Source organism: Diaporthe batatas (genome assembly GCF_019321695.1).
Source record: "Diaporthe batatas strain CRI 302-4 chromosome Unknown Contig00008, whole genome shotgun sequence".
NCBI classification, from domain to species: domain Eukaryota; kingdom Fungi; phylum Ascomycota; class Sordariomycetes; order Diaporthales; family Diaporthaceae; genus Diaporthe; species Diaporthe batatas.
Window position 1 is genome coordinate 631,657 of NW_025408555.1, and position 19,214 is coordinate 650,870.

General features: G+C 48.0%; 4 protein-coding genes across 4 annotated transcripts; 1 reads left to right on the forward strand and 3 right to left on the reverse strand.

Annotated features, from left to right (window-relative positions):
• Positions 1-877: 877 nt before the first annotated feature.
• On the reverse strand, positions 878-2,688 carry KVR01_007136 (uncharacterized protein; the record flags this gene model as incomplete). Its single annotated transcript, XM_044781335.1, has 3 exons — positions 878-931; positions 993-1,245; positions 2,654-2,688. 3 exons carry the CDS (start codon positions 2,686-2,688, stop codon positions 878-880), a joined length of 342 nt encoding a protein of 113 aa, XP_044643389.1.
• A 166-nt stretch (positions 2,689-2,854) lies between these two features.
• On the forward strand, positions 2,855-3,286 carry KVR01_007332 (uncharacterized protein; the record flags this gene model as incomplete). Its single annotated transcript, XM_044792821.1, has 1 exon — positions 2,855-3,286. One exon carries the CDS (start codon positions 2,855-2,857, stop codon positions 3,284-3,286), a length of 432 nt encoding a protein of 143 aa, XP_044643585.1.
• A 1,581-nt stretch (positions 3,287-4,867) lies between these two features.
• KVR01_007371 (uncharacterized protein) lies at positions 4,868-6,026 on the reverse strand (the record flags this gene model as incomplete). The annotated part of the gene is made up of 4 exons (XM_044782257.1): positions 4,868-5,134; positions 5,373-5,399; positions 5,482-5,619; positions 5,832-6,026. 4 exons carry the CDS (start codon positions 6,024-6,026, stop codon positions 4,868-4,870), a joined length of 627 nt encoding a protein of 208 aa, XP_044643624.1.
• Positions 6,027-7,870: 1,844 nt separating this feature from the next.
• KVR01_007242 (uncharacterized protein) lies at positions 7,871-9,469 on the reverse strand (the record flags this gene model as incomplete). The annotated part of the gene is made up of 1 exon (XM_044788360.1): positions 7,871-9,469. The coding sequence occupies one exon, from the start codon at positions 9,467-9,469 to the stop codon at positions 7,871-7,873; it is 1,599 nt and encodes a 532-aa protein (XP_044643495.1).
• Positions 9,470-19,214: the final 9,745 nt, after the last annotated feature.

Consider the following 19,214-nt stretch of genomic DNA (forward strand, 5'->3'; position numbering starts at 1 on the left):
AATGGGTAGACCCCGAGTATTATTCCAAGGGCAGTGAGATTCTCGGGAGTTCATAGCGTTTTTACTTAGGAACACTGCACGCGTGATTGGAAAAGTTGAATGCCGTGTATCAGACGTTAGCCGGTCGTTCGTATTGAGTTATCAGGCGAGGGGGATCGTCGCAGCAAACCGATGGATCAGATCCACACCCAAATCCCTCACCGCAGTGCCATGACTAGTGAGCTTGGGGATGTGTCTTTCTTCCCCGTTTACACCCAAAGGTACATGACCGGGCACCGGCAATCCCGACGCTGAGTCATTGTCAGTGGACTCCGCTCAACTATTGTTAACATTTGAGGAGATCCCATCTCGCTTGATTGTGCCAAGACAAGTTTGCAGATGACCACGTGGGCGAGATTAACGACGGGGAGCAGCTTCGAAGCTTGTTCTGCTGTGATCTAGACTCCCGACCCCACGGGTGCCCCACGCTGAGCGTCGGTGGCGTGGACTGGCCGCGGCGGCATGCAGATCCCTGTAAATTCGAGCAGGTACGACCACGCATCAGCTCGGGACTTGCCGAACGAAAGCTTGTTTGACGACAGGATTTGAGGTCGCGTGGAATTACAGGGTCTTCTGCACGCCCTTCGCCTCCTGCGTAGGCTCTGATGAAGAATTATTGGGCATGCCCCGATACGAAATACAACAAAGGCCCGATAAACAGAGAAAGAAGTGCATTTGAATTAAAATCGATTATGCCGTCCCAGTAAATGTGACAGGAAGTATGTCTAGAAGAAAACTACCTAGGTACACCAAGTTGCACTACGATACTGTCAAGTACGGGTACTCAAAGCCATTCGAACTCTAATCATGATCATTTCCGACCCCAGTATCTAACCCATTAGTTGGCCTCGGATCCTTCGGCGCCGCACTTCTCCTCGCAGTAGTAGTCGAACTGGAACAAAGCATTAATCAGCGATTCATCCTGCTTCACAGAAAGTTGGGCTACGACGTACCTCATCGCCACCAATGTGCCAGCCGTTGGAAATGCACTGGAGACCATCGAAGGTGCAATCAGGGCACTTGTCCCATTGTTCGTTGCCAGTGTTACGGGCCTTGTACATGGTGCAGGCGCACTTGGTAGCCGCAGCGTCGATCTCGTACTGCGTGTAGGAGCCGTAGGCTAGACCATAAGGCGTGCCGTTGCCAGTGCTGCCGTAAGATCTGTTCTGGACGCAGACAGCCGCGCTGTGGAGCTTTGCAAACGCACTGTCGTCGGGTCAGTATGCTGGTGGGCGTTAATGAAGATCATGTGGAGGCGATAACATACACGGTGGTCAGAACCGCCATGGTAGCGAGCGTGGAGATCTGCATCTTGGTTGAATGTTGGGGGGAAAAGCCGTGTACTGGATGAAGACGAAAAATAGAGTCAAGAGGAATGAGTGAGGTTGGAAAGATGATTTCGCAGGTGGCTAGAGATGAGTTGAAATGGATGGGAGGCCAATACAATTAAATCTTCGACTTGAGAAACAAGAAGTGCACATGTCAGACCAAGAAGTTGAAGGCTGAGCTTGTTGATAATGATATCTCGTAACAAACTTGTACTGTTTCCTCACCATTGAGGTGTGCACAGTCTTTTAGATACGATGTATCATTTTACTTATCCCTCACGACGTCGCACTCCGCAATCTTAGTGCCTTTTGCGGATGTTTTTTTCGACATGCTGTTTCGCTGGAAATTTGCGAATCCTTTATCTGGGGGAAGTTGACCGACCGCTCAGTCTTCCCGTGACGTTCGCTGAGTCGTGTGGTATCAATTGATGGGGCCGCTAACGTCAATTCAGAAGTTCAGAACGGTGACACAAACTGGAGGACAACTTCCTGGGTCGAATCACAATGACAACATGCCACACAGGTTCTCTTGAATGCCTTTTTTTAGATATCACCCCAGAATAAAGAACGGATACCCCTGAATGTACTGGGTACGGACCCCAAATCTGCCTATGTTGGCCCACCCAATGACAAGGTTCGGAGTGGGCCATTGTGCGGGAACATTGCATTGGTGCTTGCCGGTAAGGTGCTCGTCTAGTCACCTATCGTTGGATGAAGAATGTAGCATCGCCAAAGGCTCAGATTAGAGAAGGGGGCTCGAGAGGGAGTGCCAAGATGCTGATCATTGACGTGATTGTTCAAGCTTATCTCATGACCCACAGTATGAAGGCGCCATGTATCTCCTCGGACCTATACGGAATAGAAGCGAAACCAGTTGTCTCATGACTTGGAAAACAACAAGTTGAGGTGCTCTTCCGTGTTGTATAAAGGCCCTCTAGATTTCCACTGGATGGGATCTAGTTCTCCTGAAGTCATCCCTCATCCTCAACTACCCATTCTCCTCTGCTTATATACTCTGGTCTTCCTGGTCAAAATGGTCTCTGTTCGCCTGCTCACCCTCATCTCGGCCGTCGCTGCTGCAGTCAGCGCCGCTCCGGCCCCCATTATCGACGAGCGCGATGTCGCCCTCGATAGCCTCAACGGTACCGAGTCCATCGACCGAGACCTCCGCAATGGAGAGATGATTGTTTTTGGAGCCGGTGGCCGCAGTGAGTTAGCCTTGAAAGGTCTCTGGTATTCAGTCTTGCTGATTTCCCACGTGCGATCTAGCTGCCATTATTACGGACGCTACCTGGAAACTTCTCCTGAAGGCTGAGGGCATCGCCGCCGAGACTCCTGAGATTGACTGGGACTTCATCAAGTCTGGCGAGGGCCTTGCTGAAACTCCTGTCAACCACACTGACCTCGACCTCGGAAAGCGTGGCTGCGAGTCCGACTTCCAGTACGTTGTCGACACGCAGCAACGCTTCGTCGACTGGGACGTGCAGATGTCCCCCGTCGTCATCGGTGTCGGCAGCAAGGGTATCGACATCACCATTTCCAAGTCCTACGCGATATCCAACGGCATTACAGTTGGTGGCTCCTATGACTTCAGCAAGCTGGAGGCCAGCCTCGGCGCCACCTTCAAGGTTGACTACACGAAGACTTGGACCACCACCCAGGGCTACCTCATCCGCGGCACTGTCGATGACGGCTACACCGGTGTTGTTATCACTCGCCCCTGGACCAACCGGAAGTACGGCCGTACTTTCCAGGGCTGCCCTGGTTCTCTCAAGCAGACCGGTACCTTTATGGCTGACTCTCATGAGGAGGGCTCCTACGAGGGTGTCTCCTGGGTTGGTGGTGCCATTACTGCCTGCATCAAGAAGCAGAGCTCCATCCCCCTGACTCGCTGCAACGGTGGTGGCCAATTCCGCTAAAGGGCTGTGAATTTATTCAAAAGCCCCGGGCTTGACGAGGCATTCCATGCCAGCGTTCCTTTTTTCTTTTGACCTACAACGGTGTAATCCACCAAGTTTATCGCGGAGAAAGGGCGGCGTGCCATGACCTCAGGAACATCGGGAAATTTGGGAACATTAGGACTGGGAATGTGGGAATGTGGCAATCATGTCGATTCAGATGCTGTGAACGTTTATTCTACTTTATTTAATTTCTGTGCTATGGAGACATAGCGATAGTAATTGCCATTATCGCAAGCGAAATTCCTGTTCCTGTCAGCGTTTATCGAGAAAATCATGCCTCGTGCCTAGATTGATCGTCTTTCCCCTGTGCGATTGGTTTCGTGAGCTCTCAACTGTGCTGGCCATATCCCAAGAGATCACTGCTACCACAAAATTAGTACCAAGGAAAGAAAGCTTGACGGGTGAATGTACGATAATAATCATCCAGAACCATACATTTGGTCGATTTGGTACTGTGATCAAAGGTGCTTATCATGCTTGGCCGAGGAACGTCCTCGATGCATTCAATGTCACTCAGCGCTGGGCGGCGCGGGGCAATGAGGCAACATTTCCATCGCCTCAACCTGTGGCTAGAAAGGTGCACCGGATTAATGCATTTTTTGTGGCATTCGGTTGTGGAAGCTCGTCAGCCCTAGGGTACATCGAATCCAGTGGGCTTCAGTTCAAGCACATGGAGCACATTCTCGGGTTTGTTAAACCAGACATATGGTATGATAAGCTATCATATGGCATGTTCATAGATCCAACCAATGTGAAATTCCAAAATATCACTTGGTCAGAAGACCATACTGAATAAATGTTTGGAAGCAAACATGCCAGGGGCAGCACCAACACAGCCTGGTGACCGGGGAGTAGAAAAGACAACATTAGACTTGACTCAGCATTGCTAAGCACAGTACATACATAGAGCTCTATTTATCGCTTTTATGTTTTGATTTGAGATAGGAATTTGATGAAGCCCAGTTGCGCCAGGAGCCCACGGACTGTGACATGGGGGCCAACAAGGAGTCCACACATCCGAGGGTCGTACTGCAACGCGAAGGCGGCACGAAGGCCAGGAGACAATCGAGGAAAAACCAGGGTTTCAAGATCGACTCTGAGGGAGACCTGCATGATTGTGCCGTAGGTAGGCAAGCAGCAAGCACCCTTGAACTGCTTTTGTAGAAGGCACCAGCCAAGGTTGTTTGGTTGAGACACATTAGTATTTGAAAACGCCTGTGCTTTGAGAAATCCATCCGTCGTGAATTTATCTGCTCATGGAAGCTCTACATTGACGACAAATACTCATCATTACTTGATTCTGTAAAATGCGGCAAAGGTTTGCGTTACCACTTGTGGAACTCGACCTCGGGATTCATTCAGGCACGCGTCTCGAAAGGTCTGTTTGAGGGGTCAATTGCCTAGTGAGTACCTTGCAGCTTACCTCAACACATAAAGTTGAGAAGGGAGAAAAAGTTTATTTGAGTATATTGTCTACCCTAGGGTATGCATGTTGTCCAACCCTCTATGTTGAAGTTAGCGGAAGCAGTTTGTCGTACTTCAGCCGAGAGCCTCCGCCAGCGGTGTCGTTCTCGGAGCCGGTGGGAGACCGAAGAATCTCGTCGCCCAAGCCCTGTCGGTATCAGTCAAACCAGCAGGTTTTAGGAAGTCTAAACTTGTGCGGAGCTCCTGAAGCGTCGGCCGGTCGCTGGGCCTGACTGCTAGGCACTTAGCCACCAGCCCGCAGAGCCCATCTCCGTATACATCCCTGTATATTTGCTGCTCAACTTCGCTCCCATACGTCCAAATGTTCTGGATCTGTGCGTCCTGCGCGGCCATAGGTGGAAAGTAAGGAAGTCTGACGGTCATGCAGCAGAATATAAGCTTTTCCGTGTTGTCAGCAAACATGTCGTTTCGTGACTTGCCCTGTACTAATGCTCACCATTCCCATTTGCCAAATATTTGACCAGTCACTGTAGTTGCCAGCAGAAGTGGTGGGATCAAGAATTATGCTTATTGGGGTTGTTCGGTAGTCTTGTGAGAATGGGTCCTGCTGTACTCTCACCTTGTCCCAGTCTGTGGTGAATTGCTCCTGCATCCTAGCGTCAATACTGTTGCTACAGATTTGTAAGGCGGAAATTTCGCCATTATCCAACTCTCGATTTAGTACTTACCGGTACATTCCAACCATCCTTTCCTAAAACTCGATTGCCCCAGATCTCAACTTTCTGCGCCATGTTGTATGGGGGGCCTGCTCTTGGGATGTCGCTGCGGGTCTCATCAGGTGTGTGCGAGAGGCCGAAGTCTGCTACCTAAGGATTCCCTGGTCAGCTGTGATACATTTACACATGTCACCAATATACTACTTAAAATGGCTCTGTCTCGATGAGAATGAGTTCTCTCTTGATCGCCAAAAGCGCCAATGAAAGTCCATAAACAACTCTTATCACGCCTTCCCTTCTTTCAAGTTTTTACAAGTATAATGTCTCAGGGGACCTGCAAGACCTGCAAGGGGGAAACTCACTTGGAAGAAAGGAATTGGTCGACGGTCTTCTTCGTCCAGCATGAAAACGTTCTGATGGTCCATATCGAAATGAACAATATCGCGCTTGTTCACATGTGCAGCAGGCGCGGGAATCTGCTCCTCCATCAATGGGCCGATTTCGGCAGCCGTGCTATTCATCGCTGGCCCAACCTGCGACCTTGGTGGATATGCCATTGAGATGCACGCCGTGAGCACTAGTAATTAATGTGAGCTTCATAGAGGGGCCTATTGACATGTGAATGTTTTTTAAAAAGAACCAAACGTAGAGGCGGTACAAAAGTCAGGAGTGCACAGGAAGGATAAGGAATTGGACATGAAGTGAGCAGCAATCACTTACCGCCGTCAAAAATCTTCCAAACGACCGCTTTGGGCACCCTTTCATCGTCGTCCTCAACGTGATATCCACTCTGCCAGTGTGGCTGAGGCCTGCTGCGTTCCCGAAAGACGTAACGGCCGACTTTGTTGAGTAGGAAATGCAAGTCGCCTCTTCTTGCAAACTCAGTGATCAGAATTCTTGGGTCGTTGTCCAAGTTCTGGCCCTGTTGGCCCAGGAAATTTCCAACGTGGAAGCGCTGAATGATGTGCCTTGCCCGTGCCAGTTCCTACTTGGGTCCGAAAACAGTCAGCCACGGCGATGCACAGTCAGTGTCACGAGGTTGTTAGGTTCATGAAACAGACAAACTTCACTTACTATGGTTTTGGATCTCTCTCTAGTCATCGAGTCCTGAGCCCGCGTGTCTCCAGGATCGTTTGTATTGACCAACAAAGTTTTAACGACTGATCGCCCACGTCTGACGCCATTGGCGTCCCTCCACCGCCATAGAGAAGCAATCCCAAATCCTGTATCAGCATGTGAGCGGCTGGCTCACAAACTTTGAATTTCGTCTAATTGGTCCCATATCGATCTCCTCGAAAGTACAAAGTATTTAGCAACGGAGACAATATACGTACCACCAATTCCCAGGGTTTTCACGACTAATTGGTAATATGAGCTCAAGCTTCCAGCACCGAGAAGGCAAACACACCGGGGAAATTTACTTACATTCAAGATTGTTTCCGAACTGAGTCTTAAGCTGTTGTAAATCGGTCAAGGCCGCCGCCATATCGTTTAGGTCTTGTCTTGCCGCTACCTGTACAACATCGAATCGCGTTCTGCCGTCTCGATCGAACAAAGTGTCTCGAATACGGGCGGCTCTGGTCGCTCTCAATGCCTGATTATTTGCTACATTGTACGCGTCTACAATAACTGCCTGGGGTACCCGCCAGGCTCGGATTGCCGCCGCGGTTCGTGCATCAGACGGGTCGAACTCCTCACCTCGCCTGTAGAAGTCGAAGCACGTCCCGTAATAGCGCTGGTCCCTACGCAATTGGGCTGCCGACATTGTGAATTGCCAGATCAGGACACTGGAATGAAATCAGATGATTTTCCTCTTACGAGATCATCGTTATGAGGATATCGTAGACATGAACCTATACAGGTAGCTATTAGGTGTAGGGCCCGCGGGATAAAGTTTCTCAGCAGAAAATGACAAAGGATGGCACCACACCGATTCTTAGTCCGTCGCCGCAAACGTCTGCCGTCGATCACAATGATGTGATGTCAGTCTAGATATTTCAGGCAGCTTTTTGAAAGATGCTTTCGCATCGAGTCGTCTCACGCTACACCATGGCGCTACACCATTAGCATTGTGTTCATGATTTAGGGATGTATGGACGCGGCTGACTATGAGCATGGTTGAGGAGGAGAAAAGGACGGGTACGGGTGCAAACTCACATCTAACAAGTCATGGACCTCAGAAGAACGGAATGTTGAAATCTGCGTTTCTACTGAGCTTCGAGCATAATTTCTCCAGACGACTCTCGATAGACTCCAACTTTTCATACAATGAGACGGGTTGACACACACCTTGCGAAGACGCAAGTACCCAGGGACCCGAGGGCTGGCAAATTCTTGGGGACAAAGGCTCCAATAGCTTCAGCTCAACATCATTAGAAGGCTGCGAACTCTCTACAATCCATTATTCCACCTTGGAATGCCCAGCTGCGCGACCATTTACGTGCCCGTTGGTGCGACCATTCGCCTTCATCCCGTTCAACATCCCATTCACCGATCCGTTTGCACTCCCTTTCTTCCAATTACCATTCCCCTCTCCAGGGCCCGCAGTGAACTGTAGTCCTTTTGCGATAGACCCAATTGTGCCGAACTTCGCAAGCAAGGACTCGGATATGTACCCCTTTCGCTCGTTCCAGGGGTCCACCCCAGCCTTCCTCGGCAACTTGTCCTGCGCGACCACGAAATAAGTGGACTTCATGCTGATGATCGGCTCGGCCTTCATCGCCTCCCTGTTCTGAACAACTGGCCTCACGGCGACAGCGCCTATCCTCCTCATGTGGTGGATGACCCGCATCAGCAGCCGCAGGCACGCGTCGCTTCCCAGCGTCCAGCTCATGTCCGTGTAGCCGATGACCATAGCCATGTTGGGTACGCCCTCGAGCATGAAGTTGCGCCAGGCAAACCGTTCCGCGATATTGAAGTGCTGCCCGTCGACGGTGCAGTCGACGCCGCCGAGTATCAGGAGCTTGAGTCCCGTCGCCGTGACGATAATATCGGCGTTGATGGTCTTGCCTGACTCGGTCTTGATCCCGGACTCAGTCACCGTGTCGATGTGGTCAGTGACTACCTCACAATTGCCGCCCCGCAGCGCGTCGTAGAAGTCGCCGTCTGGGCAAACGCATAGCCGCTGCGTCCATGGGGCGTATCTCGGGGTGAAGTGCGGGTCGACGGGGATTCCTGAGCCCTTAAGCTCCCTTGCCATTGCCCTGATAAGCATCTTCCTTGCGAATTGTGGGAAAGTGAAACAGAAAGTCTTGAGGATCGTCTGGAAGAGGACATCCTTCCAGAAGTTGATCGTGTCGGCCATTCTCTTCGGCAGTAACTTGCGTAGCGCAAATATGTGACCCGGAGCCGATGGCAGTGGCATCACGTAGCTCGGACTCCGTTGAAGCATTGTAACCTTCGCTGCTGTTTTCGCAAGTACTGGCAGAATTGTGATGGTAGTCGCACCAGAGCCGATGATTACCACTTTCTTCCCAGAATAGTCGAGATCTTCGGGCCAGAATTGAGGGTGGACAACGGTGCCTTTGAAGTTTGATATCCCCGGAATTTCAGCTTGCAAGGGTGTCTTGTAGTCGTAATATCCGCTGCATGTGAGGACATATTGGGTTCGGAATTCTTTCCTCTCCTCGCCATCGCCCACCTCTGCTTCGACAGTCCATCGGTTCTCAGCCGACGACCAGTGAGCACCCACGACTCTGTGCTCGAACTGAATGTGCTTGTCGATACCCGCATACTCAACAGATTCTTGGAGGTATTTCTGTATCGTAGCCCCATCGGCAATTTCTTTCTCCTCGCTCCATGGCCGCCATCTGAAGCCAAAGCCCGTGAGATAAGAATCAGAGCGGAGGCCGGGGTATTTGAAGAAGTCCCAAGTGCCGCCAATCGTGTCCCGGGCCTCGAGTATGGTGTACTTGGCATTGGGAAATTCTGTCTGGACCTTGTGGGCGGCGTTTATGCCCGATGCACCAGCACCTATTATGATGAAGTCGTAGTCCTCCATCGCTAATAGTGCCGCGGGGTGTGCTCCTTATTGTGGATCGATATTGGAGTGATGTCAGTAGACCTGGGATGTGGCGACTTTTTTGAAGACTGGCGAGAGGTGGACTGGAGGGGGCCGGCCGAACCAGGTGGGGAAAATCCAGAGGTCCGACTCCTGTGTGCACCCTCTTGTAGGAGGAGGAGGAGCAAAGCGTAGTTGATCTGTCAAATGGCCTTTCCTAAAGGTGGCCACAGAGACTGCGCAAAATGCCCAGCTGAGAAAACCGAGTGGGGTTATGAACAGCATTGCGGTTAGGGTGGAAAAAGTTCCTCAGTCAGGAGCGGCCACTCTGGTATTTCATTGACGTCGGTACGGAAAGAACTAACTGGCGTCAATCTCACATGAGCACCGACCACTCGTTTCACTTGCCCAACTCAGGGCCACATGGGAAAAACTGGGAGAGACATGAGACGGTACTCGGTTACATTCCGGGCCCGCAGGCAGGTGTTGGGATGTTTCTAGGAGGGTAAAACGAAGCGATTCGTCCTACTCCAATGCGATTGGGTGCCCATGTCCCAAGAAGCTCAACTAGGGATGATTAAGATCGCCTGTTACTTACCCACTGCCCACGCAAACATTTGGGGTCAAGACATGACTTGGCAGCTCCGGTGGCTGCATGCCGAGGCTTATTATGAACCAGATCTTGTGACAATCGATCCGCCGGCAGCGCTAGTGATTTACCCGTCATGGGTTAGCCCTGCTCTGTACAACCTGAAGATTCTCGAAGCACTCCAGTCCAACTATTCCATGCCGTCACCTTGGGGTAGTTAAGCTTTCTACCCATCACGAGGCAAATATGCATGTTCACCTTCGGACGATAGACAAAATGTAAGACGACGCTGTTGATACCTATCAACATGGCTTCATGCCACCTGATATCTAGGTACTTAGGTTCTGGGATGGAACTAAGGTTGTTGGGGAATCCACCAATCTTCCAGATGTCCTCCTGACGTAAATACTAGTAATAGTAAATCTAGATAATGCGCCAGTGATAGCTACGGTGATACATATATGGTTGCCAATAGATGTGCACTTATTAGCCTAGCACCCAAGGGCCCAAGTTTGGATGTTCTCAGTTTTATGACACCTCTTCAACCGCATAGGGAGCGTGCACTGACGTGTCCAAATGTTTAAGGCAGCATCAAAACAACAGAGGCAGTGTGAAAAAACGCCGATAGCGTCAAAAACAACTATAAGGTATAAGCTGACCTAATCTTTTCAATAAGGTAGCACCTGCACGGCTTACAGGATATTCTGACTGATCACTACTAGTAGTAAAATGTACATATTGGGATTATCCCACAATTGCCAGCGACCCTGGGCTGCCCAATCCGTGTTAGACTTGGTTCAAAGGTACCTAGGTACGGAAAAGAACTCATACCGATTAAGGTACCAGAACCCATTAAAAGTAGAAGGAGACAAAGCAGGGGAGACTCTGACCAGGACTACTAGTGATGGATGAATTATTTGTTAGGAGTCGGTGGGGCCAACTGAACCTTGGAAGAGAAGGAAAGAGAACGTCTGATACTCACGGGGAAAACCTTGGAACGTTTCAACCGAATTAGGCCAGTTCTTGATCAAATGCAGATCACTCACACAATACGCCTGTCGCCACATGCAGCAAGTTGTCGGGCCGACTGTTGGTTGCCATGGGTACCTAGGTAGACACTTACATAGCCACCTGTATCACGCCTTCGGGAACAGACATCGTGTCTACAGTTTCCGAACTCTTGCATGCATGAGCCATTTCGACCGCTGGTAAAAACACAAGCATAGGGCTTTCATTTAGGCCAAGCCATCCGCGTGCCTCAGTCAAACCTCGGCACCAAGCGAACGCACTTCGGTCGTTAGGATGGGAAATGGACCTGGATCCGAAATCACATGTAAGAGCGCGTCATTGCCTAGGCGGCCGTCTCGTTCGGAATGAGCATACAGGCATAGCTGTCCGGCCAGAAGAGAGCACCAGGGGCCGGGGTGTGGAGCGGAGCCGGTATACAGAACCTACCAGGGGGAGGGGGGGTCCCTAACATAGGCATATAATCATATCAAAAATCAACATTTAAATAAAATCTAGATATTATAACTAAATACTAGTATAAAACTAATAAAATACTATTATAAATAAAATCTATTAAGGGGTTAATATTATATTAAGTTTTAATATTATATTAAAGAGAATAGAAATTTATACACTCTTAATCGGAAGGTACACATCTATCTACTAATTAAGAAGTATTTTATATAGACTTTTTTTTCTATAAAAAGGTCGGCTAGGGTGAAGGGGGTGAGCCTTAAAGTATAAAGTATAGTAAAGGGTTATAAGTAGGGTTAGTAGGTATAACTTAAGTTCTTAAAGGACTAACCCACCCTATTTATAGCCTTTAAAATTATAAAGAATATTTATTTATTGAAGTTATAAGGACTTTAAGGTTTTATACTTTAATTGGCTGAATAGTAGGGAGGGTGTGTACTTTCTAATTTTAGGTGTGTGAATTTCCATTCTTATATTAAAATCTTTAAATTTATTAATATTAAATTTTATAAGTTAATAAAAAATTAAAATTTCTATATTTCCTTAACTTTATAACTTTATAAACTTTATATATAATAATAATTAAATTAAAAATTAACTAATAAATAGTTAAGTTAAAAATAAAAAAAGAAAACTTAATTTTAATAAAAATTAAACTCTTTTTTTACTTATATATTAAACTTTGAATAATATATTAAAAATATATTTATATTTTAAAAGAATATTAATATTATTTTAAAATGATTATACTATAAATTTAATTTACCCCCCTCCCCCCGGTAGGAAAGATCTCGGTAAACAGAGGGGAGCCTGGAATATCTAGGTAATAGAACACGACATGCAGAATATCAACGGCCAGGAAAAGGATAACATGCATACTTTGGCCGCCAGTACTTTTTCTCCCATTTCGTCTTTGTATTCTAGTCTCTGGCAATCCCGCTTGCCGAGTTCCCGTAGTACTCTTTCCTTGTAAGGGCTGGATCGTTCTAAAGTCACCACTGGCATGAACAAGTCGTTTTGCGATATCCCGGAAATATACTCATCATACTCAGCTGGGAATAATGGATAAAAATCTTAATCAGAGCCCTGGTTCGGCGAACGAGGGTGAGAGCAGTTGGGGGCTGTGGGGTGCAGGACGGACGTGCTCTGCAATGTAATTCCGGGCTGCCCTCCGTTGTGATCGTCGTCCTGATATCGATCCTATGTGTTCGCAGGGACATCTTGATTGTATCGGCGACCGCTTGAACCCAGATTAGCATAGTCTATTTAGTGTTGAGTTTGAGGATGTGAATTGCCCGTCGCAGCGACAACGTTGGAGGAGCGGACGGACCAGCGTTATACACGCACTCTACCCAATCGAACATTCGATACCTGACCTATCGACACTTGAGGTGCAACTTTTCTTCTTTCCCTTTTTCTTTAGGCAACCCTACTTGTAAAATCCACACTATTTGGTGCAAATCTCGAACCCTCGTGCCGTGAAGCTCAAGTGACATCTGAACTGCCTGCCTCGCGGCAGCTGGGATCTGGTTTGGAGCCTATGTCCCGTGTTTACCTAGTGGGGTAAGTGATTTCGTCAAGCCTGAGATAAATGATCAGGCACTGTGCACTGCACATGTGCTGATGCTAATAAGATGCCCTGTTGTAGTGGACCGCAAAGCCAAAGCCCGCGCCGAGCGGGATGTCGAGCTTCGAGTCTTTTGTAAGTTGATGACCGCAGCAGAACGCTCCTCGTCACCCGCGAGCCCTGGATTCTCCAGTCGGCATCCTGGTCTTCTGGACTTGGTTTACAATGCTAACACCGTCTATAGAAGTCGCCCAAACACTGACGATGGCCACCCTCGAATTGTAAGTATACTCTGGTCCCTACTCCGCGATCCCCACATCGTTTCCAGTCTTGGCACATCGCAAATAGGCGGCTAACAGCTGTTCAGTAAAGTCACTATTACCTAAGAACCGACCGCGAGCAGTACGTTTTCTTTTCCCTACTCGAGATCCCTAGTCTATTTAGTCGCGGGCCAGGCATTCGATCGCCCTCTTCGCCGTGCAACAGCAGTGGGTAACACGGAGCTGGGCCACCCACGGGTATTCTTCGCGTATCGCAGAAAGCGGCTGACAAGTATAAACAAAAAAAAAGTTAAAAGGATTGCCGGCGTCAACGATCTCGACCCTCGGGGAGTCATGACAAGGCGGGCCGGCTTACCCCCACTGGCAATGGGGGAACCGATCGCGAGATCAACCATCAACAATCAACAACTTCAGCGTTTTTTTCCTTTACATCAAGATTCTTTTCCCCACCCACAAGCCAGTTGTTCCAACCATCCACAACAGTCAGACATCCATCATCAACAACTAGCAAGACTCTTAACTGCTACAAATTGGGGTGGCTTTTTTTAAGACTGGATATCCACACCAATGAAAACGGAGGATACCTAGGTATATCCATACTACCTACCTACCGTACCGGGAAAACAGGGGCTTCAGCAACAGTTCCTTACTAGAATTAACAGTTATATTTATAACAATAATTCCTCCTTTAATAATAAATAATCCCTAACTTCTAATTAATTAACTAAATAGACTACTTTCTACTTTAAGACTAAAACTATTTAAAAAAGAATTACTTTATAAGTCTTCTTTATATATAAATAAACTTAATATAAAAAGAAAGTTAATTCTTAACTTATCCCTTTATATACTTCTTAATTCCTTACCTCTTCTCCTCTTTTATAAGTAGTAATTTAAAGATTTTATAATATACCTTCCTTAACCTTAACCTCTTTCTACCTTAGGCTATAAGTATATAACTATAATAGGTTAATTAAAAGCTAAAAATTATCCGTTATTAAAGGAGGAATTATTATTAAAAGAATAACTATTAATTTTAAGGGGTATATTAATACCTTATAATAACTATTACTAGTACTTATAGATCGATAGTATAATAGGTAAGTAGGTGGCTTAAAGATTAAAGTACTTAAGTTAATATTAAATTACTTATCTTATAGCATATAACGCTTGTCTTATAGAATATTATCCTAAAGAAGGTTATTCTAGAGGAGGTCATTCTATAAGAGGTTATCCTAGGAGGTTATCCTATAGGAGGTTGTCCTATAGGAGTTTATTGCTTGGGGCTTAGGTGTACCCTCCGCTTTTGTGGGTGCGAATATCCAGTCTCTTTTTTTTTCACCTTCGAGGCTCCCCCCCCCCCTCAACAACGTCCAAATGTTGAAACAACACTCAGCCATCATCATACCCAGTCGAGAAAGTCTCGGGGACTCTTTCCTTCAAGTGCTTTTCCGCTGCCAGCTACTTATCCTAGCTATCAACGACACTCAATCACCCACAATAGGTCGTCAACCACAGCCCTCGGTCACATCTGCACGTGGCTGTAAAACCGGGGACTTTCCTGTCTCTCTTCTCCAGATTCTTGCCAGCAAGCCGCCCGGCTACAAATACATGCCTATGGAGGTGGTGAAATCGTCCGCCGCGCCCAGCGTGTCAAAATCCAACAGCTGCGACAGATCCTGGACACCTGAGCCTGACCCCAGCCTCGGTCAAAGTTTCTCCTGCTCGCCAGGTCGAGGCCGACAACAACATTCCACCCGCCACCTACGTCAACGCGCCACTCTCGCTCGGTAAAGGATCCTCCGGGCTCTCCGTCGTCTGTGGCTGCCTCCACGGGGAGCCATTCACTCTCGGTTGAGCCATTTGCAAATTTCCATCTCTTCAACCTCCCAACATGCTACCACGTCGGAGCTGTTGACGCCCAGGACATCGCAACTCGACCGGTGCGTCCTCATTCTTGACGAGCTTCTGTCAATCCTCGAAAACCGAATTAAAAGTTGACCACGACTCAGCCCACAAAGCGATCGGACGACAACCGAGGCTCGTGGCTGGGGACCACAAACCGCAACGATATCCTGACAGGCAGTTGATTCAGTGGTTGCATCTGGAACAAGAGAACGGGAACATACCTGATCTAGGAGAATTGGCCTCCTGGAAACACATCTTCCAGTATGAAGGCCCAGGGCGCAGCCGATCTTGCCCAATAAGCCCCTACCTCCGGCGGCCATGCGAAGGAACAGCGGATGCTCGTGTCCGTGTCAGGATCATGGGCAAGTTTCCTGCAACGAGCAAAGTCCTCGCGTCATTTCTGAAAGACTGCCGGTACAAAGGTGCATTGTCTAGGCCCCCTGTGTCTGATCTCTCCTGGCCTCGACTCTCCGAGGGTATTTTCCTTAAGCACTTCGCCTTGGTAGGAAGGCTTCTCCTGGGACATGTTCTCGTCGTATCATTTGCCTGGAGAACATGTATTCTTCTCGAAATAGATTGTCCCTTGAATACCTTGCCTTCAAAACACAGCCCGTGTCCCGTCCCGTTGGTGGCGTTTGGGTCGGACGGCAACCTATCTGTGTACACGTGACAAATTGTCATTATTGAATTATCAGAGACGATAACACAATGGAGCGACGTCTTCTAAAGATCAAGAGTTGTTCTTTCCCCAAGTCATATCTCAATCTTCTCGCGAAATCGTCTCTTTCTATTTGGTATCCCGTTCCGCTCACACATCGGTCCACACGGTCACACAAGAGCAATAGCTCCACCATATTGAGCTCGCATCGAGCGTTTTAGCGCCGTTTGCTGCGACAGCGTAGTGCATATCGGCTGAAATTGACTGCATATAGCGCATAAGTCATCCTTGGACTAGACCGTGGTCGACGTCAACTGGTGACCCCTCACGAGCCAACTACCACGTTAAGATACGGTCAGCTTCGCCGACGAATATTACAGCTGGAAACGAGGTCTCAAACCAATATCTTAAGGGATTTTATTTACTGGTATTCCTCATTTTATGAACTTCCACGCTCGCCCATGATGATCCCAAATGTCACAGGGCATCCTATCCGAGTCGCTATTGTAGGCGGGGGTATAGGTGGTCTAACCTTGGCTCGGGGTTTGATCGCTCAGCAACACCTCAAGACTACCGTCTTCGAGGCAACAGAGGTGTATCGGGACATAGGCGCAGGTCTTGCTTTTCATGGCAATGCAATGCGAGCGTTGGTCAACATCGACCAGGCTCTTCACGATGAATACTTCGCACGGGCGACATTAATGGCCGATAGGGAAAGGGAGCTTGCTACTACTGTGCTCATCGGAGACGAGGTAGAAGGCGAAGAGAACATCCTGGCTGAACTGGGTAAAGCCAAGGGACGAAAGACTGTGGCTCGAGCCGACTTGCTTGAGGGGCTGTACAGTCTTCTACCCCATGATGTGGTACGATTCGGGTGGCGCCTGGATAGAGTCGAAGAAGAGGGGGGAGAAATTGCTCTAGCTTTTGAAAATGGCACGACTGAACGGACAGACGTGCTCATCTCGGCTGATGGGATTCACAGCGTGACGAGGAAGTACCTACTTGGCGCAGATCATCCGGCCGCCTCCCCAGTCAACCACGATCAATGGTCTTTTGTCATGCGCATGGTACCTGCCGCCGAGGTCAAAGCCCTCAATCCAGATCTATTGGGTCGAGTGCCAATTTTCTGCGGCGACGGTGGCGTCCTCAATTCGATTCCGATACGTTTTGGTGAAGAGATGACCGTCACCGCGTATTCGCAGGACCCGACGGCGACTGCGACTACGGACGGCTCAACAGACGCTGCCGACAGGGCCAAATTTGACAAGACGCTCGACAACTTCAACACCTGGCGGAAAGACTGTCGGGATCTAGCCGAACTCATCAGACGCGACCCATCCGCAGGCTGGCCAATCCTAGACCATGACCCGGCGCCCTTATATGCGAAACGCAGGATTTGCATCATGGGGGATGCAGCACACGCCACCTTCCCATTCAATGGGCAAGGCGCTGCGCAGGCGATTGAGGACGCCGCCGTTCTAAACGCGTTGTTCAAGGAGGTCAAGAAGCTGGAGGAGGTCGACGCCGCGCTGCAGGCGTACGACGAGGTGCGCAGGCCAAGGTCGCAGAAGGTCGCCGCTCTGAGTCGGCAATTTGGACGGATGTATGCCTTCGTCGAGCCAGGGGTTGGGCGCGATCTAGAGCAGACGAGGAAGATCATGGGTGCTGGGGCAGCTTTTACCAATAACGTTGACCTTGATGCGCAGAACGAGGCCGCCATTTCCCGGTTCAGCGAGGCTATCGCAAAGAGATTTGAATGAGAATATCTTCGAAATGACGAATTCAAGACTTTTAGGTAGTGCTTTTATTTTTAACTGGTTTCGCTTCTACCTAGGTAGCCAGTACACATTTGCAAGGCCTACCCGGTCCATTGCAACAGTGTTCAACGCTCAACACCGAGCTTCTTCCTTCAAGACAACAACAACAATGACATGATGACTAAGGAAATGTTTAAATAGGTAAGAATATGTCGTAGAGCCTGCCTATTTGAAATATACTCTAGCGATGAAACAGGCTAGAATAAATTCGGCTAGGCAGGACAGGTGAATTGAGAGCTGGAGCAATAGATACTGCCAACAACGACGGTGTTGGTGGAAAGGTAGCTGGGATTGCCCTCGGTGAAGGGCAATCCGCTTCGGCCCGTACCGTCGGTGTATTTGTATGGAGTGCAGGTGACGGTCTCGATCTCAACGGCTTCGGTCGATGAGAGGTAGAGCTCAGACACCGTGTCAAGACTGCTGTCAGTGATGAGGTCTCCGATGGCGCTGGTGATGGAAGAGTTCGTCCCCAGGCGTCGGTCCAGGATGGTAATCTCAATGGTCCCAGTACTAGTAGGTTGAACCAGGCCGCGGGCGAAGGCAGCACTTCTCAGAGTGACTGTCACCAGAGTAAGAAAGGAAGTAATCTTGGACATTTTGTGATTGTTGGAGCTTCACAGTCTTTACTTATAGAAGGGTTAGGTTTGTAGGATGCGCGCTTGTTTTGTGCTGCTGAACCGACTTCTGATAATTTTGCGGCTAGGGGAGTTGGTTTTATGCTTCTGTGATCCTTCCGGCTGCTCGTGTTGAGTCCTCAGCAAATTGCGGTTGTGGCCATGTTCTGAGAATAAACCGAAAGACGCGTCAGCTATACGAGGTTTCCCTGAAAGACATTGGTTCCTCATAAATCACGCCGTAAAGTTTTCACTGTACCGGATGTGCCCGCATATTTGGTAACGTTACCATCCATGGATAATAAGTTAGCGCACCAGTCTACACACAACCCTACCAATATATATAAGTTATCTATATCTTTATAATTAGAGTTACTTAAATATATACCTACCTTATAAGGGTATCTTAAATTATATAAATATAAAAATTATATTATTTAATTTATCTTTTTTTTATATTTGAAAGTATATCTTTCTTTATTAAAGCTTAATTTTTAATTATTATAGTATAAGGGGCTTAAACTAAGAGCTTAAGCCTTTAAAAGGTAGACTAAGGTGGGCTCTAATAGGCTTAGCCTAAGTATTCTTTTAACCTATATAACTATATAATCTCTATAAAGAAGGGGCCCTATAAACCCCTTTTTCTTTTTAAAATATTATAATTTATAACTTTATTTAGGTACCTTTATATAACTATTTAAAGCTAATCTATAATATTAAATTATAATTTTTAAGTTTAATTTTTAGAAAAAATAATAGTTATTATAATAAATAATAACCTTTTAAAAAATAACTTTTTCCCTATTTAATTAAATTAAAATACTTTAAG